This window comes from Podarcis vaucheri, assembly GCF_965113315.1.
Source record: "Podarcis vaucheri genome assembly, chromosome: 1".
Lineage (NCBI taxonomy): Eukaryota > Metazoa > Chordata > Lepidosauria > Squamata > Lacertidae > Podarcis > Podarcis vaucheri.
In genome coordinates, this window is record NC_138759.1 from 99,401,611 (window position 1) to 99,423,824 (window position 22,214).

Below are 22,214 nucleotides of genomic sequence, written 5' to 3' on the forward strand. Positions count from 1 at the left end.
GTGTCAATCTCTTCTAAGTGAGGCTCTGCCTTCTTGTAACACCCTTTTGAAATTATCGGTGTGATTTTTGACGTTGTGAGTTGGGCAGCTTACGGACCCGATTGCTGAGATGTCAGTTTTATGTATGAACTGAATCTCTGCATTACCTACCTTTGGAACCATGAGTTGGAAGTGCTGCTGCTGCTGCTTGCTGAATTATTGCAAGTGATATAGGTTGTCTTACTTTTCCTTTTCTTTTCCAGATACAACATTGAATGTCATACAGCTGAGTCTGCAAATGATATTGTGGTTCCATCTTTTGATGAAAAGAGAAAACACTGTGTTTTCCAGGGTGATCTCTTGTTGTTCAGCTGTGCAGGATCTCATCCAAGCCACAAAAGAATCTGCCCTTGCAGAGACTACCTTAAAGGACAAGTTGCACTTTGTAAAGACTGTCTATAGCAGCAGCTCACTTGACTTGATGAAGGGACAAAAGAGCCAGTGGCTTAGTGAGAGCTGCTGCCATTTCTTGCACTTTGGTACTGCAGGCAGAACAATTGCTGAAGAGAAAAATCTGTACCACGATGGAACAGAAAAGTGATTTTAAAAAATCTCAAATGATTTATATTTTTTTTCCTAAGCAAGCAATTCCAGTGACACAGAAATCTCCTTAATTTACTTAAGGAGGTAAAAAACAAAGTTCAGCATTTTGTAAGGGTAAATTAAGAGTGTGGGTTTCTTTTACCAACAACTCCTCATGATCAACAACTTTTCTGAATATTATTTCCAGTACAAAGAAACAGACCTGGAAGAGATTGGTCAGTACAGGAAAGACTAACACAATCCTGGGTACATTGTTCATAGGAGTCTTCTGAATCCTGAATGGCTGGCGAACATGGAACTACAACGGAACACAGCGACAGAATATCTATTGGTTTTTATTTCATCTGACACATTCTGCAAATTCACAGCCGTGTAGTGATCTTCACATAGCTAAGCAAGTAGCACCATTAACTGGTGGCTTCCTGAGTCGCAGATACTTTTGGTTTGATAATGGATTATGATTGTGCCATTCATCAGGGCTTCTAAGCCACATAAGCGTAATATTTAAAATGTATGGTCTTGTCTAGAATTATGAGTGTAGCCCTCTTTCCCAGTCCCACGAAGTTTTGTTGTAGGGTGGTGACTAGACATACTGTTAGATCACTGAAAATAAAATAGTGCCATTGGAGCAATATTTTCCTCAGTATAAGGTGGAGAAACAGTGACTGAAAGTTGAAAATAGAAGTGAGGCAGTCAAATCGTGCTGGTCTGTTTTTGACAGCTTGGGGAGATTTAACAAGCTTTTATAGGATGGACGGACAGACATGAACAAAACAATGACTATAAGCAAGTGAGACCTCTTCCTGAAGTCCTTAATTAAAAGTAGGTGTGCTGCAGCAGGTTGGTAGTGTTACAATTTGAAATTAATCCAGAGAATTGAACTCAGATTTGTTTGTAGATCAGCTTTTCCTCTTTTTTTTTTTTAAAGGAAAAAGGGGTTGCTTTTGCAGCACAGCTGACATCTTTAAAAGCACTGTTTGTGGAAGGCATTGGATAGAAAGACATTGGATAGAAAATGGATGCTTCCTCACTTTGAAGCTAAAAGCTACCACAGGTTGGCAAGAAAAAACTTGGACCATTTTCAATATTATATCAGAGTACGATACTTCAGTTATTTGCTTCTTTCCCCTCTACCCTAAATATTACTTACTATATCTACTGGTGGGATAATTCACTCCTTTCTGTTCTTTTGTAATGTAACTTAATTCATTATTTGGCATTCACTGTTTATTGTGGGAAGCACTCAAGTATCTTTTGACATACCAAAGACCATAAGGGAAAACACCTCTCTCAAATCATTGAGATAGAGTCTTTCTTTCTTTCTTTTTTTAAGAACTATTTCATATCAGCAGGTCATAGCTCCAGAAATGTTTGACAAGACTAAAAACTTTTAATTGTATGTGCATAGGATTAAAAATTAGCAGTGGCTGGCCCAAATTCCAGTAACTTGTGACTGGCTTTTGTGTGATGTCTTGGATTTCTGTAATAGTTAACACTTGGAATCTAGCCTTGTGTGTTAAGTTACCAAGCAGTTTCTGCCCCGCACTTGTAAGTACATGGGAGCCCATCCCTCCTTCCTTCCTTTTAAAAATGATCACTCTTCAACTTTGATACCCTTGTTGGTGATTGACTTTTTTATTCTAATGTGTTCTTTATGAGGACAGACCATCATCAAACTAGACCTGGCAATAAACAAAGCACTACCAATTGCTGCTGCAGCAAAAATGTTTGAGAATATATGTGCTGTAAATGCATCTTAGCACATTCAGATTAGTTTGGCTTTAGTAACAGGGCCAGTTCCAATCTAATATTTCTTCTCCAGAGAAAGATATAAATTAAACATCAATATACAATTTTACAAATCTGATCATTTGCTTAGATATTTTTCTTTCAACAATAACATAGATTTTGTCCTCTATTGCAACATTTTTAATGTGTTTTTGTTTTCATACATAGCATCAAACGAACCCCAAGAGAAGGATTTGAGTTTTGTTAGTTTGTTGGTGCAATGAATAACATAGTCTTTCAGCAGGGGGTATATCTGTAAATTGCTAGTTTAGACATACTGTATGTTGGCCCCCCCCCCAAATGCTATGTGGTTATAATGAGTGGCGGTGTACTGAGAAGGTATAATTGATAACATTATTGTAGGGTGGTATCTGAGTAAGCCGTATTCAGAGCAGGCCACTGAAATGAATGGACTTAAGTTATGACTAACTTCAAGTCATTGGGTTTACTCTGCATATGAAATGGTCTCCCATTATTTCTTCAAGTGTTTTATGATATCACTGAGAATAGGATCAGACCTTTGATAGGCTCATCCAGTTATTTCATAGCTGCGTTTTTTAAAATAACAGTAATTGTGGAAGAGAAATGAATTTGTGTATTAGCCTTATTATGGTGTTTACTATGAAGACTTGGTAGATGGTACAAAAGAAGAGTTTCATCTAACCATGTTGTAGTTAGTACAGGGTCAGTGGGCCTCACACTTTTTTAGCATCGAAATGTGGAAGCAAATTAAACTTGTACCATGATCCAGGCTATCTAGAAGGTTTTTCTTCAAACCTATCTCTATGGATACCATTAATGAAGGACGCATTGAAAACAAATGCCTTCATAATCCTCTGCCAGCATAAAGAGCAGATGGCAGGTGATGATTAAGGTGGTTTTTCATTAAAGCCAGACAAATTTATAGGTATATTTGAGGGGAATGCCTTTCTTGACTGAAACCTGGACCATTTTTTAAAAGTTCAAATGCAGAAATGTGGTATTTCACTTCAGGATTATTAGGAGATCTAAGGGGATAAATAGAATTGCAAATCATTTTGGCAGGTTTTGGCTTTGGGTGTAGTGGGCTACAATTCATGGAGCTCCCTGAAGTCTAAAATAAAATGAAAGAACACATCATGATAGAAGCATCATGTCTTCATATATAAAAAAATTCTCCCTTATTTTACAAGTTTGTAACTTGGTAATTTTTTTTAAAAGAAATCTTGTTCTGAGAGGTCACCAAAACCTGAGAGAAGCATTTACATAATTTATTTTTAAAGAACTTTAACATTAAAGCTTACCTTTGAAAGGTAAAGATTGAATACACTGTTTAAAATGCCAATAAAAACCTCATTTATTTCATATATGCAAGTTGATTTGCACATCTATAAATAGGTATGCTTTTCAGTACATTTCACCTAGTTTTGATCATTTGTCTCTCTTGTGGTTCATAGAAGCAGTTGTGGTTGGGGGGGTTGGTTTCTGCATGGCAGTGTTGAAGCACATTCTGCTAATATGTGTGCCTTTTATTTTATTTTTTATTTTAAATTAATTGTGTGTTTGGGATGTGAACATTGCCTGAGCAATTATAATGGAACACTAATTTGAGGATTTATATACTTTCTGTAAATATTGGTATGATTTATAAAGAGTATTTTTTAATATTGGAGAAAAGACAAAGCAAAAGTACGTACTACAAGCTGCAACAACTCAAAGAGAATGCTACCTATTGATATTTGTACTTGAATGTTTGTGTCTAAACACAATGCGCTTATATATGATGCATTATCCATGCTAAATCTTAGTAAAGGAGGGAGGAGAGAATATAGTTAGCTAATGCCCATCTGCCTGGTCTTAAATGGTTTGGTAGTTTACTTTTCATGTTCCAAGTGACAGGAAATTGCTGAAGTCCAATATCAAAGAACTAGAAATGTAAATTGGTATGTACATGATTTTTCTCTCTCTCAAAAGAATGCAGTTCAGTATGTTCTTCTATAAATTACTAGTACTTCACTGGCATGATCTTTTGAATAGGTTATTTTCTTGTAGAAGTTCTTAGCACAAACTTTCGCAAGTATGAAGGTGCTCCTGTTAAGTTCTTCACATTTAGTAGTATGTAAGGTTGACCACATGAGCACTCAAGAAGCTGTTTAGGGAGACAAGTCCCCTCCTCTTTTTCGTCAAAGGAGGTGTAATTGCTCATCCCTGTAGCATCAGAGTGTTCATGTCCCCTAGCTCAAGCTCACACAGCTACCATGGCATGCTATGTGCTTCTAACGTTTGCACCACTCTTGTAGAATAAGGATTATCAGAAGCCTAACACCAAGTCACAAGGAGCAGCCTAACCTCCTCAAGCAAGCAAGTGCACAAAGACTGGTGTGGTATGGGTCTACCTATGCACTTCCTTAAAAATAGAGTCAGATATATACTACAGGATAAATTTAAAAGTGGTGACATTTGTAATCTGAGTAGCACTGGGCTTCCTTCTTTTTACAAATTGCCACAGAGAAGAACCTTGCCTACCAACATGACTGAACACTCGCATGTTATTTTGTCAGTGTGGCTCTGGTTATATAGCTGTCCAATATGGAGAATTTTTAGAGTGTGTAAGTAGCCCCTAAATCAATTTCTCTGAAAAGTCTATGGAAATTTCCATTTGTAACTGGGGATAAAAATGTATTTAGCATTGTAATTAATCATTCAGCATTTTATACCTGGATGGTACGATGCCCACTGGTTGTCTGACAGGCTGCTTAGTTTTAAAAAAAGGACTTGGGAGCAATTCAGGGACAGTTCACTACGTTTCCCCCAATAACTTTTGTTGTAAAAGTTCTGAGGCACACAATTGAATTAACTACATAATACAGTGGCCTCCCCGTAATTAGTGCCTTTGTTTTTGTATTTTTGACAGTGAGCTTTCTAAAGAAAGAATAGCCTTCATACAGGTTCTGAATTGAAAAGAGTGTCGTGACTGCTACAAAATCACTGTGCATTCACAATGGATGTTAGTACTAGTAATTGTGATGGGTTATGCCTGAAGATTATAAATCTCAATAGGTTTCATACAATACTAGATCATTGCTTCCAGCCTTTTGGGCAAAGTAGAGGCCATTCATATTCTAGGTAACTCCTGTTTATTTAGTGCAACAAGTGAAGAGAGTTATTGTTGAGAAGGCAATTTATAGGTGTTTTAAGCTGGTTATGCAGTACGTCCTCTAGCTTTGATTATATGCGGTGCTCTAGATGGCTGTTGTCAAATGCAACAAGCAATTGCAATTGTCATGCAAGTTTGTTTGTTTTTTTAAAAAAATTAAGTATCAACATGCAGAGTTGTCCATAGCCCATTAATGTACTTAGTAATAGCTGGTCCCTTGCACCCTTTGATAAAAATCTTATCTTTCATCCACAATAAGAACCTTTTAAAAAAAAAAGTCTTATTCAAGGGAGGCATCTTCCAACAATCCATCTTAATCTATCAAATGGCTTTTTCCTTTTTTTAAAAAAAAAAAGCTGGGTGTTTTGCTGTTAACAGCATGATTAGGTGCTCTTTGAACCCAATTACCCTACCATACACCTAATATGAAACCATACAAAGATGCTATAGCAATTATTTTACTTTGATTGGTTCTCAGCAGTTTTAAATGATTGGTGTGGTTTCTGCTTTGCTAAAGGAACCCTATACACCATTTTTAGAGACGGTCTTTTTGCTTAATTTTTTTTAATCAATAACTTTAGAGTTAATAAAGTACCATTCCAACTTAAATTATCGGTGCCATCACATTAAAATAGCATAGGTACACAGAAAGAGAGGTTTTCGAGGTCTTTTCTGCATTCTCTTCCACCAGAACAACCTTGCAAGGAAATTCAGGAACAGGTGCATCCTTCCAACCCAGGCCAATTTGTATCACGTTAACCTTCCTTCCACATGAAACTAGACTAATTCAAAATAACTGAAATTACAATCTCCTGCTTATAATGTTGCAAGAGTAATTAGGCTTGTTCTGCAGAAAACTTAGTAAATAGTCACTCAGGTGCTTGAAGTAGAAATTGCCTTAAGGCAGTGTTGTGGACCTGGTGGTCCTCCAGCTTTTACTGCAGTCCCATTATACCTGACCACTGATGTCGCCAGTCAGTGCTGATAGGATTTGGGAGTCTAGCAGCACCTGGAAAGCAAGAGAGTAGCTATTTAAGAAGCTTTGCTGATGGCTAGTGCTATTCTTATAGAAAAAGATGCTGGAACTCACCCTGAACACCTCCCTTGTTCTCTTATGGCAATAGCACCCACCTGAGAGGTGCCAGAACTGAGTTCCGGCTGGGACAAAAAAAAATCCTGCTCATGGCTTACAGTGCAGCTAGGGCTTTCTTTTTCTCACTGGTTTAGGGAAAAGCACATCAGAATGCAGCATTTTATATGAAACAACAGGGCAGATATGAATTGCAGCTAAACATCATGTGCACACCACTTCCCAAACCAGGAGTGTACTGATACAAAGAAAACAGGTATGCATACAGTGCCCAAACTACTCTCACTATGCTTAAGTGCAGATATTTTAACAACCACAGTTAAGCAGTCGGAATCAATTTAAAGCAACTAAAATTACTGTCTAGTTTCAATTGAGCATTCTCTGTTGTCCTTTGTTTTACTAGGATAGGTAGCAGCTATTGTGGAGTGAATGTAAATGAGGAATCAGACCACACAGCATACATGACTAGCATATAAAATAAGAGCCTACTGGATCAGGCCAATAGCCCATCTGGTCCAGCATCCTGTTCTCACAGTGGCTGAACAAGCTGCATATGGAAAACGAATGCAACAGGAGAACAGACATAAGACTCACACCTGCAGCAACTTCCACATTCCATCTGCTGTAAACAATTGGGTTCTAATGGCCAGTATTGATCTCTCTCTCTTATCTGTGCTTCTTTCTATTTACCCCAGTCTCCTGGATTTGATTTCCAGTACCTTAAGCTTCTTCTACAGAGTCTAATGCTTTGCTCATGCTTTGCTGCTTCTTATTCTAAAATTTTCTAAATCTCTTCTGGATGTAAAATTCCCATAGTAAAGACTGAACATATTGTGCATAAATTGACTATATAACAGAGCAGGTAGGAAGATCAGTCAATATAGCAAATGTTAAAAGTGTGTGTATATATGTGTGTTATGCTATAGAAATAGCATATACAAGATGGATGTACCTTAGTATTATATCTTACTGAGTACTATATATTCAGGACACTGAATGATGCTACTTAACTATGCCCTGTCATTTTATATTTATATAAACGAATTAATTTCCTTTGTATTGATGTGTACATGAAGGTACCAGCTTTGCTTAATAATCTACCATTTGGAGTGTGTTTGTATCAAGTGACCCCCCCTACTACGACAATTATGAAAGTGACTTCTTATATTAGAATTGGCCATATGCTATATATAGCAGTAGGTGTTTATGGGACATTGCTAGTTCTAATTAAACTTTTCCTTGAACCCAATGCCACAGGGCAAATAGTTTACATTATGACTTTTCAAAGGAAAGAAACCTACCAGTTCCAAGGACTGTTTGCCAGGTGTATGTATGTAAATTCTTTCACCTACATAATGCATCGGTAACACCCGCCCCACTAAGAGGTACTGGCAAACCATGCAGAAGGCTTGCATAGTTTACTGAAACCTGGGTTCTAAGCAAATGGCATTGTTTTTGTCTGACAAAACAAAGCTTACCTCCCAACTTGGACTTGTCCTATTTTTTAGAACAGAAAGCAGTGAGTAGTACATATATTCACCATTCTCCTGTTTCACTAAAATAAGCTAAGCAGTCCACAGCCAGGGGTCAAGATCACAACATTAACATTTGGCTAGTAAGAGAAACCCTTAAAAAAAGTAAGTAGTGTTTTTTTTTCCAGAAGTGTGCAACAGAGAATAGCAAGTCACTGACTATCTCTATAAATATAACATTGAAAGTCAAAATATTGTTTGTAATGAGAAGTAAAGTGTTAGCTTCCCAGTTCTGAGTACTGTGCAGCGGAGTAGTAGGTTAAGGTTTAATAAGGATTTTAATCTGTTTCACGAGCACTGATTATGTTTTTTAAAACAATACATGCTTGAAATTTTGTGCGGGGGTTTTATTTCTTAAATTGTGTTCCGTTATATTTTGTTTAAGCAGGTTGCTTCACAGCAAGTAACTGTAAAATTAGAAGATTAACAACATGGGAAACTTAAAACCAAGGTGTAAATATGTCTGTATTCTCATGGCTGACAATGCTTCCTTCCCCCACCCCCCACCCCACCCCCACCAACTGTTGTAGGGCAAACTAGGGAAAATTTTATTTTTCAATAAACTTTTTCTTGTGTGACTGCGTTGTTTTCACCCTTTCTTCCATCCAACCACACTGCTTGAAAATAAAATTAAGATCAGAGTTTTCTTATAGTTATTAATACAGAGGAAGCCAAAAGCACACTTTTCCCTCTTTCAAGAATTGAACCTTTCTGCTTTCATTTTTCTGCTTTTGTTTTTTTTTTTTTTAAAGGGGGGATAGTTACATTGTATAATAGACTATCTTGCCAATGCAACTGATATTCCCCTGCTATAAAAGTCATGAAATCAGCCTTACACATATGGGTGTGAGGCCTGGTTGATGGTTTCACAGCACAAGCTCTGTAGGCCTGAAACAAAGGCGTCAGAAAAACAGTAGAAGCCGTAAATATGTGCCCAAGTATGAATATCAGTGGCAATACCAATTAATCTATACACCATGGGGGCTGCCAGCTCTTGGTACATTTTGTACCAAGCTCTTGGGGCCTGTTGATACATTTGCTTATGGGCACTAACTAAATGCATGGTGTGACTATTCCGTTTGCTATACAATCAATGCTTCTTTCAAGGCTGGGAGAGGAGATGCTGTGGCCTTTTGGGAATACCTCTATTGGCACATGTATGCCCACTGGTACCATATTGGCAATCCGTGCTGTGTACACCAAGGGATCTTTACTTAACCATGCCGAGCACACACACACACACACACAGCTGGGATCCTAAGCTTTTATTCTGTGAGCAGAAGGAATTCCTGGAGGAAAAGTCCTCTATGCAGAGAAAGCTAGCTGGCCAATTCATTGCTTGGAATCCACGACTCTTTTTTGTAACAGATCCCTCCTAGAGTGGGAGAAAATATTTGCATCATTTCTACCAACTGACCCCATATGTTGCTGTAGAGGACTAGATGCCAAATGTGTTTAACAGGGTTTCTCTGGAGGAGATTATAGACCTGATTTATTACGAGAATCCTCATTTCTGAGGTGGTAAGGTGTCACATAGAGAATGAACTTCATTGTTAACACTGTCAGACACCCTTCAACAAGCAGTTTCAGGCAACTGCACTTCAGTGTTTTTTAATTGGAGATAAGCATTTTTTTTAATAAAAATGTTTAATGCCTACACCTACTACCATCAGTCTCAAATTTTGAGTTCTGCGCAGATTTACTATATAGCAGGTGTAAGAAAAAACATATAAAAGAAGGGTAGAGGAGCTGCTGTGTTGGCTACTCAGTATGTGACTACTGTATATGTAAGCTTTTATTCCACATACGTATTTCTGTGGAAGCAGCTGCCTGGGTAAACGTCTCATTTCGACCTTTGCAAAATGCAGTATCAAAACAGTAAGAGGTACGAATTTATGTTTTGATAATTTCTGCATACTCACCAAATGTTAAACTCATGTAGAAAGGGCTTCATAGCTGAAAAAATGGCAGCAACATTTCAGAGGGCTTTTCTACAAGACGACTTGTTCTATTGAGGAAGCAATCTTGAACACACTTACAAGTTAGTAAGCACCACTGAAGACAGCAGGACTTAACTTTAAATAATTACATAGATTGTATTGTTAATGTATTATCTAGAGAGCTTTTTTAAAGGTTAATTACAGGTACTGTATAAAATAGGTAACAGCTTTATTGATTTACATGATGGGAGTCATAACTTGTAATCCAGATATTAAATTACATAAGATGGTGGGTGGGAACATGGAACACCTACAGAATAGCCTAACTAACAGTAGAAAGGCTATCTTACTACCACCTTGAAACCATCACTTATACCAGACAACAGGACACCCATGTATTTACCCATATATACCGCTACATAAGTGCATAATACAGCCATAGACATATAATCAAAAACTACCCCCTCTTGCTTTTTTGGCTTTTGCCTGTACATTAACACCTTGTGCTTATTTTGTCTGTGCAACTTAATATATTTCATAATGTGTTGCTTCATATTTATGCAGTGCAGAGAATTTTAGAAAATAGTATGAAATTCACATTAGATTCTTTGAATTTAAAAATGGAGCAGTTTGGGAAAGGGAGTTGATTTGAGGCTGGTGGGGTGGGGATTAATTCCATGCATCAAGTAGTGTCTGTTGGCCCCCATAAGCTAAGTACAATACCACTGAGTTCTGTGCAGAAGACATTGGGAATGTCTCACTTTCTGGCACATTCTGAAACGCTGGTGGCAACGTAACTAAAGGCCATCTCTTGTCTATATTAGATGCAGTAGTAGTCTCTTGTCTATAGAAGCTCATGCCACAATAAACCTGTTAGTCCTTAAGGTGCCATGGTAAAAGACTACTGTGGCTGCGCCCTCTCGGGTTTGGCTCCTTTATACAGGCATCTGTTGTGTTGAAGAACTCTTAATATTCCAGAAGACAAAACATGGCGGCTTGATTAGAACTGTGCACTTTGCTCATCTCAGTTACCATTTGCAGGATTTTAAATAGCACACACAAAAGAAAACGGCTGCTTGTTGCTACTTTTGCCAAGATCTAAGCGGTGTACATATTTGCCTAATTGTACAGATTGACCTTTTCTTGGAAAGATAATGTAAAAAGAAAATATACCATGAGAAACAAAGTGCAATCTTGTAAATATAATTGGCACCGTTTGCCAGGATGTAGTACGTTATCACATTTTGCAAAAGTCCATGGTGCTCTGTCTTTATTCAAACATTTCATAATGACGTGTTTGCCGTACACGAGGAACCATGTCCACAAGTAGTCTGGAAATGAAAGCACATGTTGATGAAGGACAAAAGTCACAAGTTGTAAGCAGAAAATCATGGACAATGGTGCTGGAAGATTTTTGAGAATATATCTTTGTATTCTATCCAGAGCTCAACCACTGCAAAGTAGATTTTGATAAGGTGGATTCTAAAAGGTGTTCTAAGCAAGGCATGCAATTGTAAGTCACCCAATACATTGATATTTAAGCAATGAAACTTTGTAGCAATAAGGTAGTAAGGGCAATGGTAAATATTGACGATACACCACAGCAAAGTAAGTGCAACATCTCAGGAAATGGTGTTGAGGTTGCTACCCCATGCCTCAAGCATCATATACAAAGAACAGATCATCACAGTATCTGGTAAGCATGCAAACACAAAGAATAAGGTGAAAAAAGGAACAACTTCACTTACTTCGCTCCATAGGCAAATATTGTCAGTCCAATTAGAACACCTATACTTCCATCCAGGTACCAAACAGCAGCATTGTGTTTAAAAACCTCCGCACTTATAAGTATGGAGAATCCCATTATTCCTCCTACCAGAGAGTTGAAACCTGAAATAAAAAGTATAAATTTAGACTTGTCCAAGAACCAAAGAGTTTGCTCATCAGTTTAATGAGTTACATGGGTACCATTGTCAACTCACATAAAATAAACCCACTAAGAAATTTAAGCTTTTCTGGGTACTGGCCACAAGATGTCACTCTGATCATGTGTCTCACTTTGATACTGCAAGGTTTTTTTTATCAGACTTTGCTTATGTTTACATTATAATAGTTAGGAATCTAGGATAAGTGCAGAGAACATGCATCTGCCTTCATCACAGAGCTTGTTCTGTAGGTTTTAAGGAAACCTACGACAGCTTGGCTAACTCTCAACCACCCTTCATTGCCTTTTCCCTAGAGGTCTCTCTATACAGTGGTGCCTCGCAAGACGAAAATAATCCGTTCCTTGAGTCTCTTCGTCTAGCGGTTTTTTCGTCTTGTGAAGCAACCCTATTAGCGGCTTAGCGCTATTAAAGGCTTAGGGGCTATTAAAGGCTTAGCAGCTATTAAAGGATTAGCGGATTAGAGGCTAAAAGGCTATTAGCGGCTTAGCGGCTTAGTAAAAGGGGGGGGAGCGGGAAAAAATCGGAACACTTGCAAGACGTTTTCGTCTTGCAAAGCAAGCCCATAGGGAAAATGGTCTTGTGAAGCAGCTCAAAAACGGAAAACCCTTTCGTCTAGCGGCTTTTCCGTCTTGCGAGGCATTCGTCTTGCGGGGCACCACTGTATATGGTAAAAGAGCCAGAGTGTCTGAGCCTTTAGGAATTCATAAGCAGCCGCTCAAGTAATCCTCTGCATCCAAGTGCTAAGGATAGTTTTTGCCTTGGAAGTTCCACCACACATCCCACCTTTGAATAGTTAATACTTGCACTTCAAACTACTCCATTTCTTCCTACTGGTAGTTCTCACTCAGGTACCCACACCATTTTACAGCAATGCGAACCAGGCATTCTAACTTCTCTCTGTAATGCAGTTTCACTCTATGCATGTCTATTCAGCATCTGCCATCTTCACACCCTATTCATAATTAGATTCCTCCCATCTCTGTTGCCTCTTAGGGTGCTGGTCCAAGCAGAATGCTGTCTTTGGGTGCTTCCAAATGCCGGCCAATAGGCATTTCAGATCAGACTGCTATGTGTGTATTCAACATGTTAGTTTTCACACATTCCTGTTTGTTCTCCCCCCCCCCCAGTCATGGCTATTCATTGCTGTTCCACTGCTTGCCTCTCGCAGGAGAAGATGGAGGTTGCTGGAATGACTCTGGAGAGCTTTTTGGTTGTACACTCAAGTTACTCCTACCCTGCCATTTATTGCTTTTTCTGTTCTGGGCATGCCCCGAGCCACTGCTGCACTTTGCCCTAACCACCTAATCATATGCATTAAGGTGCCTAAATGTGTGCTGGGACGGGGGGTGCCTTATTTCATGAGCAGCCAATCTATTGCTGGGGGTGGGCACCGAAGATCCCCTTGGGGGGAAATCACTGGAATGAAAAATACTTAAAAGGGCAATAAAAACAGCAAAAGCACCCTACTTCAGCTCAGCCTAATGGCAATCAGCCTTCCCTTGTTTACCATACTAACACCTAGGGATGCTAGGTACCTATCTGGCTGGCCATGAGATGTCTCTCCTGTGCAGCGAGAAGTCTTTGAGAAATTGCAGTCCTGACTAGTGCTGGTGAAACATAAAATACTGCCTTGCCTGTTGTGCTGTTGCTGTTCTATCCATGTTTCGAAGGGGCTACTAATTATACTGCACAGCAAATTAATATTTATTTTACTTAACGGAATTGGTATACTGCTTTACAAAGAATATAGTTTAGACTGTGGGAATCATCACAAACAGAAGAAAGCTTGGAGAATGGGACTTGCCTACCCTCCATCATAGCCCCCCAGCTTTGTAATTTGATTACTTTCAGATTCTAATGAAATTTGCATTTGGAGAGAAAATGATTAATGAGGCCAGAGTGACTGCTTAAAGTTCCTTTATAGTCAAGCTGCCAGCCTCATCCTTTGTTAGGAAAGTTACAGGTAAATAGTCCAGAATCCCCAAGGAAATAGAGTTAAGAAGCATATCTCCAAACTAAGGACAACCTTAAGCAAGTGTGTACATGCACACATTTGCCCAGGGACGCGGACTTATAAAAAATATTGGGGGGGCCCGGGAAAGCTCGTGAAATGTAAATAAGCTCATGAATATGCAAATAAGCTCATGAATATGCAAATAAAGTGGCGCCGCCCCCTCGTGAGCGAATAGGGGAGAGCGTGCTGCTGCCTATTAATCAGCTCCAGAACAGCTGATAGGCGGGAAACCTGGGGCTAGAGGCAGGAGCCCCCGCCCCCGGGGATTCCCTAATCTCGCTCTCCGGCTAGGGCGCGCGGCTGGCTGGCTGGCTGGCGAGGGAGCAGGTGGGGAGGAGGCAGGGGACGGCGGCGGCGCCCGAGATTATTGGGGGGGCTGAGCCCCCCAAAAAAAATTTTTGAGGGGGCTCAAGCCCCCTCAAGCCCCATGGAGTCGGCGCCTATGCATTTGCCCATAGAAAGATATAGACAGAAACAAAGAAAACTGCAGTTCAAATCAGGAAGGCGGAATGAGCTTTTGGAGGTCTGATGTAGGAGCAGTGATTTCAATAATGTTATGTTCTGTCTCCACCTATGCTCAGCTTGTGTATCTGTAAATAACTTGAATATTACAAAAAACCCCTATTAAATCACAATGATTTATTTTCCAAAGGCAGCCAGACCTGGATGAGCACTGCCCCTAGAAGATTTCACCAGTTGGAGAAATGGTAGTGTACATAATACTATTCCTGGGTTCACCTTATGTGTCAGTAACAAGGTCTGTTCAAAACATTTGGGCACCTAAGGCGGAGGGCAGCTGAGTGGGAGGAGGCAGGCAGACTCCAGAGCTCCCAGGCGCCCAAGCAGTTTCCTCCGCTGCTGCCCCCCTCACCAGGGAAGAAGGGGTGAGGGAAGATTTACAACAGAAACAAGTGGTGGTGGAATCTGCTCTCCTGGTGGTTCACGCTGCCTGAGGCAGTTACCTCACCTTAGCTCATGGATGGGCTGGCCCTGGTCAGCAGCAATTTACCAGGGTAAATAGATAGTTCAGTTATCTATTATCCACAAGCCTCTGCCTGCTGATCAGGTTCCATCTTGAGCCTTCCCAGATACCATATTGTCTCTGCTAACTTGAGAACATTGGCAAGCATAATATATGCTTCCTCACTTAGCATGTTTTTAAACAATTAACTAAGACTAAATACACGAGACATCTGCAGACTTAAAAAAAGAAATCCCTGTTAGATAGAAAATGCTGAATTCTGCACCCCCACTCTGTGCTGTCTAAAAGAAACTTACAGTTCCACAGGCTGTCACGGCAGGAAGCAAATTAACAGGAATCAGAAAAGTGCAAACAGGCAAAAGAGACATACTAATTCACTTTGTGCAACTGCTGCTTCCACCCCCTTGCTGTATTGCTTGCTTGTGGGTGGGAATCTCACCCTCCCAAAGATTATATTCCACCAAAAGCCAAAAATACAAAGAGAGAAATCTGTGCGTAGCTGCCTGACTAAAATAGCTTGAATGCACAGACACCAGGCTAATTACAGAGTTCAGTCTCTAATTTAGCTAACAATAAAATCAGCAGCAACACAATTATCACGACGACGTAATTAATGGAAGAGAAGTTCCTCAGCTATTTGCAAAATGCAGGACTAGTTGAAAACACTGGTAATCGTGTCCTATTAAACAGGTAGAGAAGTGGGACAAAACATTCCATCAGTTTTACCACTGAGCCAATTCAGATGGTCTTATCTTGGTTTAATAAGCAGAGATATGAATGAGCCTTTTTTATCAACACACGCAACCGCTTTCTGTGAGCTGCAATTAAACCCAGAAGTCTCGAATTTCCAGTTTTGATGAAACTGACATCTGGTGAAACTATGGTCACCAGCTCTTAACAAGCCAGGGTATTTAAACACAACTTCCAACCATGGTTAGAGACTCCTGGTTTAAATCACGACTGGAGAAAGGGTCTGCACAGACAGGCAAAAACTCATTAATATTTGGCTTAACTGTTATACAGTGGTACTTTGGGTTAAGAACTTAATTCGTTCTGAAGGTTCATTCTTAACCTGAAACTGTTCTTAACCTGAGGTACCACTTTAGCTAATGGGTCCTTGTGCTGTCACCACACGATTTCTGTTCTCATCCTGAAGCAAAGTTCTTAACCTGAGGTAATATTTCTGGGTTAGTGGAGTCTGTAACCTGAAGCGTCTGAACCTGAGGTACTACTGTATACAACTGAAAATGGCCCATCTTCAATGGGTCCTTTAAATACAGAGGTGGCTAAATTTGGAGTCTATGGCTGCACTGACCCAGAGTGAATCCCCTGTGGCCATGCAGAAAAGGAGACATGGCCTTACTTTTAAACAAAAAGACTGACTTTTTTGGGGGGGAAATCATTGTATAATTCATTCAGAAGCAGTAACACCAAGCACACCTTCACCCCCCAAATTGCTTTCATTGATTAAGCAGCTGGACTTAACACTGAACTTCTGGGTAGGAGGATAAATTCCCAGGAAGCCACATTTGTTTTTGGGACCCCCAACAGTGGCACAACTCCAGAGCAGGTAAACTTTTGCTGCCTCCATGCTCTGCTTTTGCTGCTGCTCTTCCTGAAAGGAAAGGGGAAAAGCCAGGCCATTCCTGGGGGACCACAGAGACAGAGAGACACAGACATGCAAAAATCACTGAAATGCAGCAGCTGGCCTTGATTATAGACTTCTAGGAGTGGTGGGGAAATTAGACAATTGTTTTTTGGGCTAAAGAGGGGGCATTTGTGTTGAGTTAATTACCATAGCACACTCACTCCAGTGCTTTAGCCTCCAAGTTCCAGTAGTTCAAACTTAAAAGCATCTCAGCACTCTCATCAGCAGTCATGGATTTTCTTTTTTTAAAAAAAGAATTGCCACAATTGTTTGCTCACAGCTGATGGCTCTGACAGCTGTGATGATGTGCAAGCAGTCAGCTTTTTCTGCTACCACAAGCACCACTTGCTCTTCCAACAGTTGTGATCCTTCTTCAACAGTCAAATCATCTAGGGAAATTTTACCCATGACGCTACACCCTACAGAACATCACAGGGCAGTATTTTCATCCATCCCAGGGAGTGGAAAGAGTAACCCTGACCCTCCTAAAGGAGCCTCTTCCAATGCTGTAACAATGAGTCTCCTGTTTCTTACAACCAATGTTTCACTGTGAGGAGAGGGGCTTATACTTAGAAAGAGAAATGGTCTTTAAGGTACATAGGCCCCAGGCAATTAAAAGCTTCAAAACATAAGAACCAACACTAGGAAGCTAACCAGCAGCCAGTACAACTGCTGCAGTACTGAGTGAATATGGTCTCACCTCCCAAAATGTACCAGTAGGAAAGCAGTGGCATTCTGCAGCTTCCAAATGATCTTTTTGGCACTCTCTCGCACAAAGCGCAATGCAGTGATCATTCCTAGAGACTATAAAAGCTCAGTACACATGGCTAGACCCTTTCCAATAAATACCAGAGCTTAGGTAACACAGATTTGAAAAACAAATAAATAATGCTTATATGTTACTTTTCAACAGATCTGAACCATATTTAATTGCATTAAAATGAAATTGGTGGTATCAAAGCATCTGTTTCCAGCTTTTGTTTTCAGGATCACAGAGAGGCACCATGCCTCAGAATACCACACAGCAGGAAAATCCTATTGCACTCATTTGTCCCACATGATGGACCACTGTGGGAAATAGGATGACTGCACTAGGTAGCCTTAGTCTGTGCTCCCTACTTGAATTTCTCATGTCTGCTGTCTTGACTCCTGTGGAATTTGGAGCAAGACAAATAGGGGTTGTCCCCGATAAATAATTACAGTATTCTTGCTGCTGTTTGACATCTTTTTATGCACTACACAGCAGCCTGCATGGACGAAACCATCCAGTATCAGAAGAAGCCTATGATTTGGCCATGTTTTGTGGCCCTCTCATTTCCTGCAACACACACACTCCATCTGACTACTATTAATGCATTCAAGCTCTCCTGACTTGCTTGCAAATATTATTACTATTATTAAGTCCTTGGGGTTTACTGGTCTCCATGCTTTATTTAAAGAGCTACTTCCATCCATCGATCGTTTTGTCACTTGGAATGTCTTCATTTTTCTATAGATTATAGATGCCAGAAATGCCAGAAATAAAAATCTCTGCAAATCAGGGAAGCTAAGGCTGCATACATACAATGCATTTAAAGCAAGCACCCCCCTCAAAAAAAGAATCATTTGTTAAAAGTGCTGGGAATTCTAGCTCTGTGTAGGGTAAACTACGGTTCCTATTAATCTCGGTGCAGAGGGGGGCGGTCTGTCCTTACAGCATTTGGTGATTATGCAGTCCGAATCAAATGTTTAATTTAATAGTAAGAAACTCAACAAATCTGTCAGCTGCACGTTAACTGGTAGCTCATAACTGTAGCTCTTTTTGTATTTTACCTTATGTTCATCTCACTCATCTTTCATCTTATATAAAAGTAGCCAAAACTGTGATACTTGCTACTTACCATCAGTTAACAATGCTCTGCTTGTGAGCACATTCCCCAACATAAATTTGATCACTGCCAAGGTAGTACAAAGGATTCCACTTAAAATAGAAACACTATATAGAAAGTTATCCTGGAAAAGAAAAATGAAAAATATATTATGTGTCACTTTTGCCATGTAATACAAAGCTGTCAAATAAATGTATAGATCTGGGCCCGAGCAAAACGCTTCTGGAGGTGGCTTTGGCTAGATATATCTGAACAGCTGTGAGTGTGGGCACACGAGCAATTCATACGCATATCTCGGATATTTGAGAGTGATGCTCTTACCCTCTCTGTGCAAGAAAGATCAACAACTTCCCCATTCAAACATACTTCAGGAGCATGAAAAAGGTGCAAGATTCAGCAGCACATCTGCTGGAGCACACCAAAACCTCCCAGGATGGATCAAAACCCACAATGGCTCAGAAGAAAAGGAGGAACTAGCCCCTAGCACAGAGCCGTCTTTCCCATTTGGTGGGCTGGCGGGCATGCAGCTTGCCTCCCAAGCCCCCGCGGGAGGAGAGCGATCCCCACAGAGGCTTAGGACGGAAGCTGCGCCCCACCAACTATATGGCTGGTGGGTGTGCAGCTTTCTTCCCAAACCCCTGCGGGAGGAGAGCGATCCCCGCAGAGACTTGGGAAAAGGTCGACAACTCTGGGAAATGGGGGTGGGGCGCCGGATATGCTTAAGATGGCCCTGCCCTAGCAGCTTGTCTGGCAAGTATCCTGGAAGGGGGAATTAAGTTGCAAGGATGTGTACTATGAGAGTAAACATACAGGTTCTGGGCTGGCTAGCTGCCACTGATATAGCAGAAAACAAGGGAAGGGGGCAGCCATGGGAGTAGCCAGGATTTATTTGGGGGGTAGGCTTTATGTTTGGGGGACAGAACAAAGTTATCTGCAACAAAACTGGACAGTTAGCTAAGTATTTTTATTTACTTACCTGATTGGGGGAGCAGCTGCACCCACCTGGTTATGCACATGGGGGCAACTGTGTCTCCCTCCCCGCACTTTCCTCTAGCATTATATAGGAATAATGAGAAGGGGAGGAAAAATGAGACCCATTCTCTTTCCCAGATGCCCTGCTCTATCAGTGCTCATATTCAGGGTTGCTATGCAATCCTAAACCTGATCCCTCCGTCTCTTTATAGAACAGGGATGGGGAAGAATAAAAGGGTCCATTTCCCTTTCACCCTTCCAGAAATGCCTCTCCTGCCTGGCCTGGTCATTTCAAGCCAGCCTGGAACAGGAAAACTCTCCTTAAGGGGTAGGGATACAGCGCAACATTTCATTGCAAATGCCACATGCACTGTCTATTTTTGAACTAGAAATAGGTTATTATACCAACTAAGATCTAATAAAATAGTATTCTCATTCTAGGATTTTATTTTATTTCAAAGTTGCATGCTCCATGCAAATACAGTGGTACCTTGGGTTAAGAACTTAATTCGTTCTGGAGAAGAAGAAGAAGAGTTTGGATTTGATATCCCGCCTTTCACTCCCCTTCAGGAGTCTCAAAGCGGCTAACATTCTCCTTTCCCTTCCTCCCCCACAACAAACACTCTGTGAGGTGAGTGGGGCTGAGAGACTTCAAAGAAGTGTGACTGGCCCAAGGTCACCCAGCAGCTGCATGTGGAGGAACGGAGACGCGAACCCGGTTTCCCAGATTACGTGACTACCGCTCTTAACCACTACACCACACTGGAGGTCGGTTCTTAACCTGAAACTGTTCTTAACCTGAAGCACCACTTTAGCTAATGGAGCCTCCTGCTGCCGCTACACGGCTGCTGCACAATTTCTGTTCTCATCCTGAAGCAAAGTTCTTAACCCGAGGTAATATTTCTGGGTTAGCGGAGTTTGTAACCTGAAGCGTATGTAACCCGAGGTACCACTGCATTATAACTGAAACACTCTTTACAACCTCCAGTTTTATTTTATACAAGTAAAGAGCTGAAATGAAGGAACAGAGGAGGAAAAGCAAGTGTAGGAGAGCAAAGGAATCCAGTTTTCAAGTACAGTACTTGAGACCAGCGAGATCTGTTCAAGGAATTCCTGCAGTATTTCAATGCATCCACTGAGTGGAGCTACTCACCACAATATCTGTATGACTATTCTATGCTTCTTTACGGACCAATACAGCTCCCAGTGCTCTCCCACTCCACCACCTGCCACAGGATTCCCACTACCACCAGTACCAAGTACCACTGACAAATACGCAACTATTACAGCCTAGATTACCTTTGGGAGGCAGAATGAATGAGCTGAATTAGGAGTAGGCTTGTGCACCTGAGGGTCTAGTGAGTTGTGCTGTGCACCACAGGGTCAAGGATAAGAGACATGGCAAGAGACAAGTGGGAGTGCTTGTTATGAAGATGAAAACTGAAATGGCAAGGAGATGGGCAGTGACCTGGTATCAGCCACCACTGGTAACACATCAGGAAACTCAACAGCATCCCACTTGGTGTGAACGATTACCTTTCCAAATTAATTCATCTTCCAGAAAACTGATCAGAAGAGACACTTTAATATGGTACTAAATTAATAAAATAACCCTGACCATCTGCTGCCATGTCCCCCAGGACCTTTCCTCTTTGTCACCTCAGATTACCTTCTTGCCATTGCTTCTGAAAATCATTAAATAAGGAATCAAATCCATCGAGATTCATTGTTCGCTACCTCACTAGATTTTAATTGGAGCAACAGCACTGAATTAGAAAGAGAAGATTAATTTTTTTAAAAAAAAAACCCTAAACACTTCCATAATCTGCAGCCTTCTTTTGTTTGAAATGAAACTCATTTTTGTCCAGTTGTGCCATCGTTTATATCTGCATAAGTATATCCCATTCTATCCTAAACATCTTTGCTTGTGACATAATGCAGCTACAAATAATTATGTATTTAACTACGTTTTACACTATGCTTTGATGTTACACTGCCATAGCCATTCCAGTTACAAAGCCATTTATAAATCCTATACTAAGTACACCCACAGCAAATCTGTGAACAAAGCAAAGTGTATACACAACAGACCTGAATGAATAGAATCAAGCCTTCTCCCTCAATAATTGCAATGTTTTTGAACTTCTCTCTCTCTCATTTTGCTTACAAGACTGCTGGGCCAGAAAGACCTCATCTGCTGAGCTTGTTTACTTGTTCACAAACCTTAATTTGCATCTCTGCATACATACCTATTAGCATATGCAAATTTCTATCACAGGTCTGTGCTTTGAGTCTTTTAAGTGCTTGATTGTGCCCCTGATAGGGAAGAAGTGGGGGAAAGAACAGGGCAGACTTTTCTGACCTTTTTCTTTATGGTTATGCAATGATTGAACTGCAAGGCAAGCTGAAATCTTATCATATATTTCACTATACTAGCAAATCCATCTCAATAAAAGCACCGCAGGGCATCACCATGGAAACTGCACATTACAAAGAGCAAACAAGGAAGGTATTTGTGGCCCACTACCATTCCTTGATAAGGTTATATCCTTGAATCCAGTTTTATGCTTACAAGTATAGTGTGGATGCCCGCTAACTCAAGAATACATTGTTGAGTGGCAGTGACTTCAGGTGTTTCCAAATCACTTAATGTCCATCATCAATGAGAGTGCTAGTTTCATAAACAGGCAACACACAACTTCAGGATTGCTCATGC

At 40.5% G+C, this 22,214-nt stretch overlaps 2 protein-coding genes across 6 annotated transcripts in view; one reads left to right on the forward strand and one right to left on the reverse strand.

Moving 5' to 3' along the window:
- MGAT5 (alpha-1,6-mannosylglycoprotein 6-beta-N-acetylglucosaminyltransferase) overlaps positions 1 to 8,706 on the forward strand; it is a 120,965-nt gene extending 112,259 nt beyond the window's left edge. For 3 of the 5 annotated variants that reach the window (XM_082198286.1, XM_082198288.1, XM_082198287.1), the window contains exon 17: positions 243 to 8,706. In XM_082198286.1, coding sequence (XP_082054412.1) covers positions 243 to 441 — 199 coding nt within the window. In that variant the 3' untranslated portion in view covers positions 442 to 8,706. The remainder of the gene's footprint in view (positions 1 to 242) is intronic. The other 2 variants (XR_014213400.1, XR_014213401.1) reach the window with 2 other exon arrangements.
- A 1,574-nt stretch (positions 8,707 to 10,280) lies between these two features.
- The window catches only part of TMEM163 (transmembrane protein 163), a 69,243-nt gene continuing 57,309 nt past the window's right edge, over positions 10,281 to 22,214 (reverse strand). Inside the window, exons 6-8 of the mRNA XM_082199473.1 lie at positions 18,539 to 18,650; positions 11,817 to 11,958; positions 10,281 to 11,399 (exon numbers count right to left, since the gene is read on the reverse strand). Of these exons, the coding sequence (XP_082055599.1) occupies positions 11,339 to 11,399; positions 11,817 to 11,958; positions 18,539 to 18,650 (315 nt within the window). The 3' untranslated portion in view covers positions 10,281 to 11,338. The remainder of the gene's footprint in view (positions 11,400 to 11,816; positions 11,959 to 18,538; positions 18,651 to 22,214) is intronic.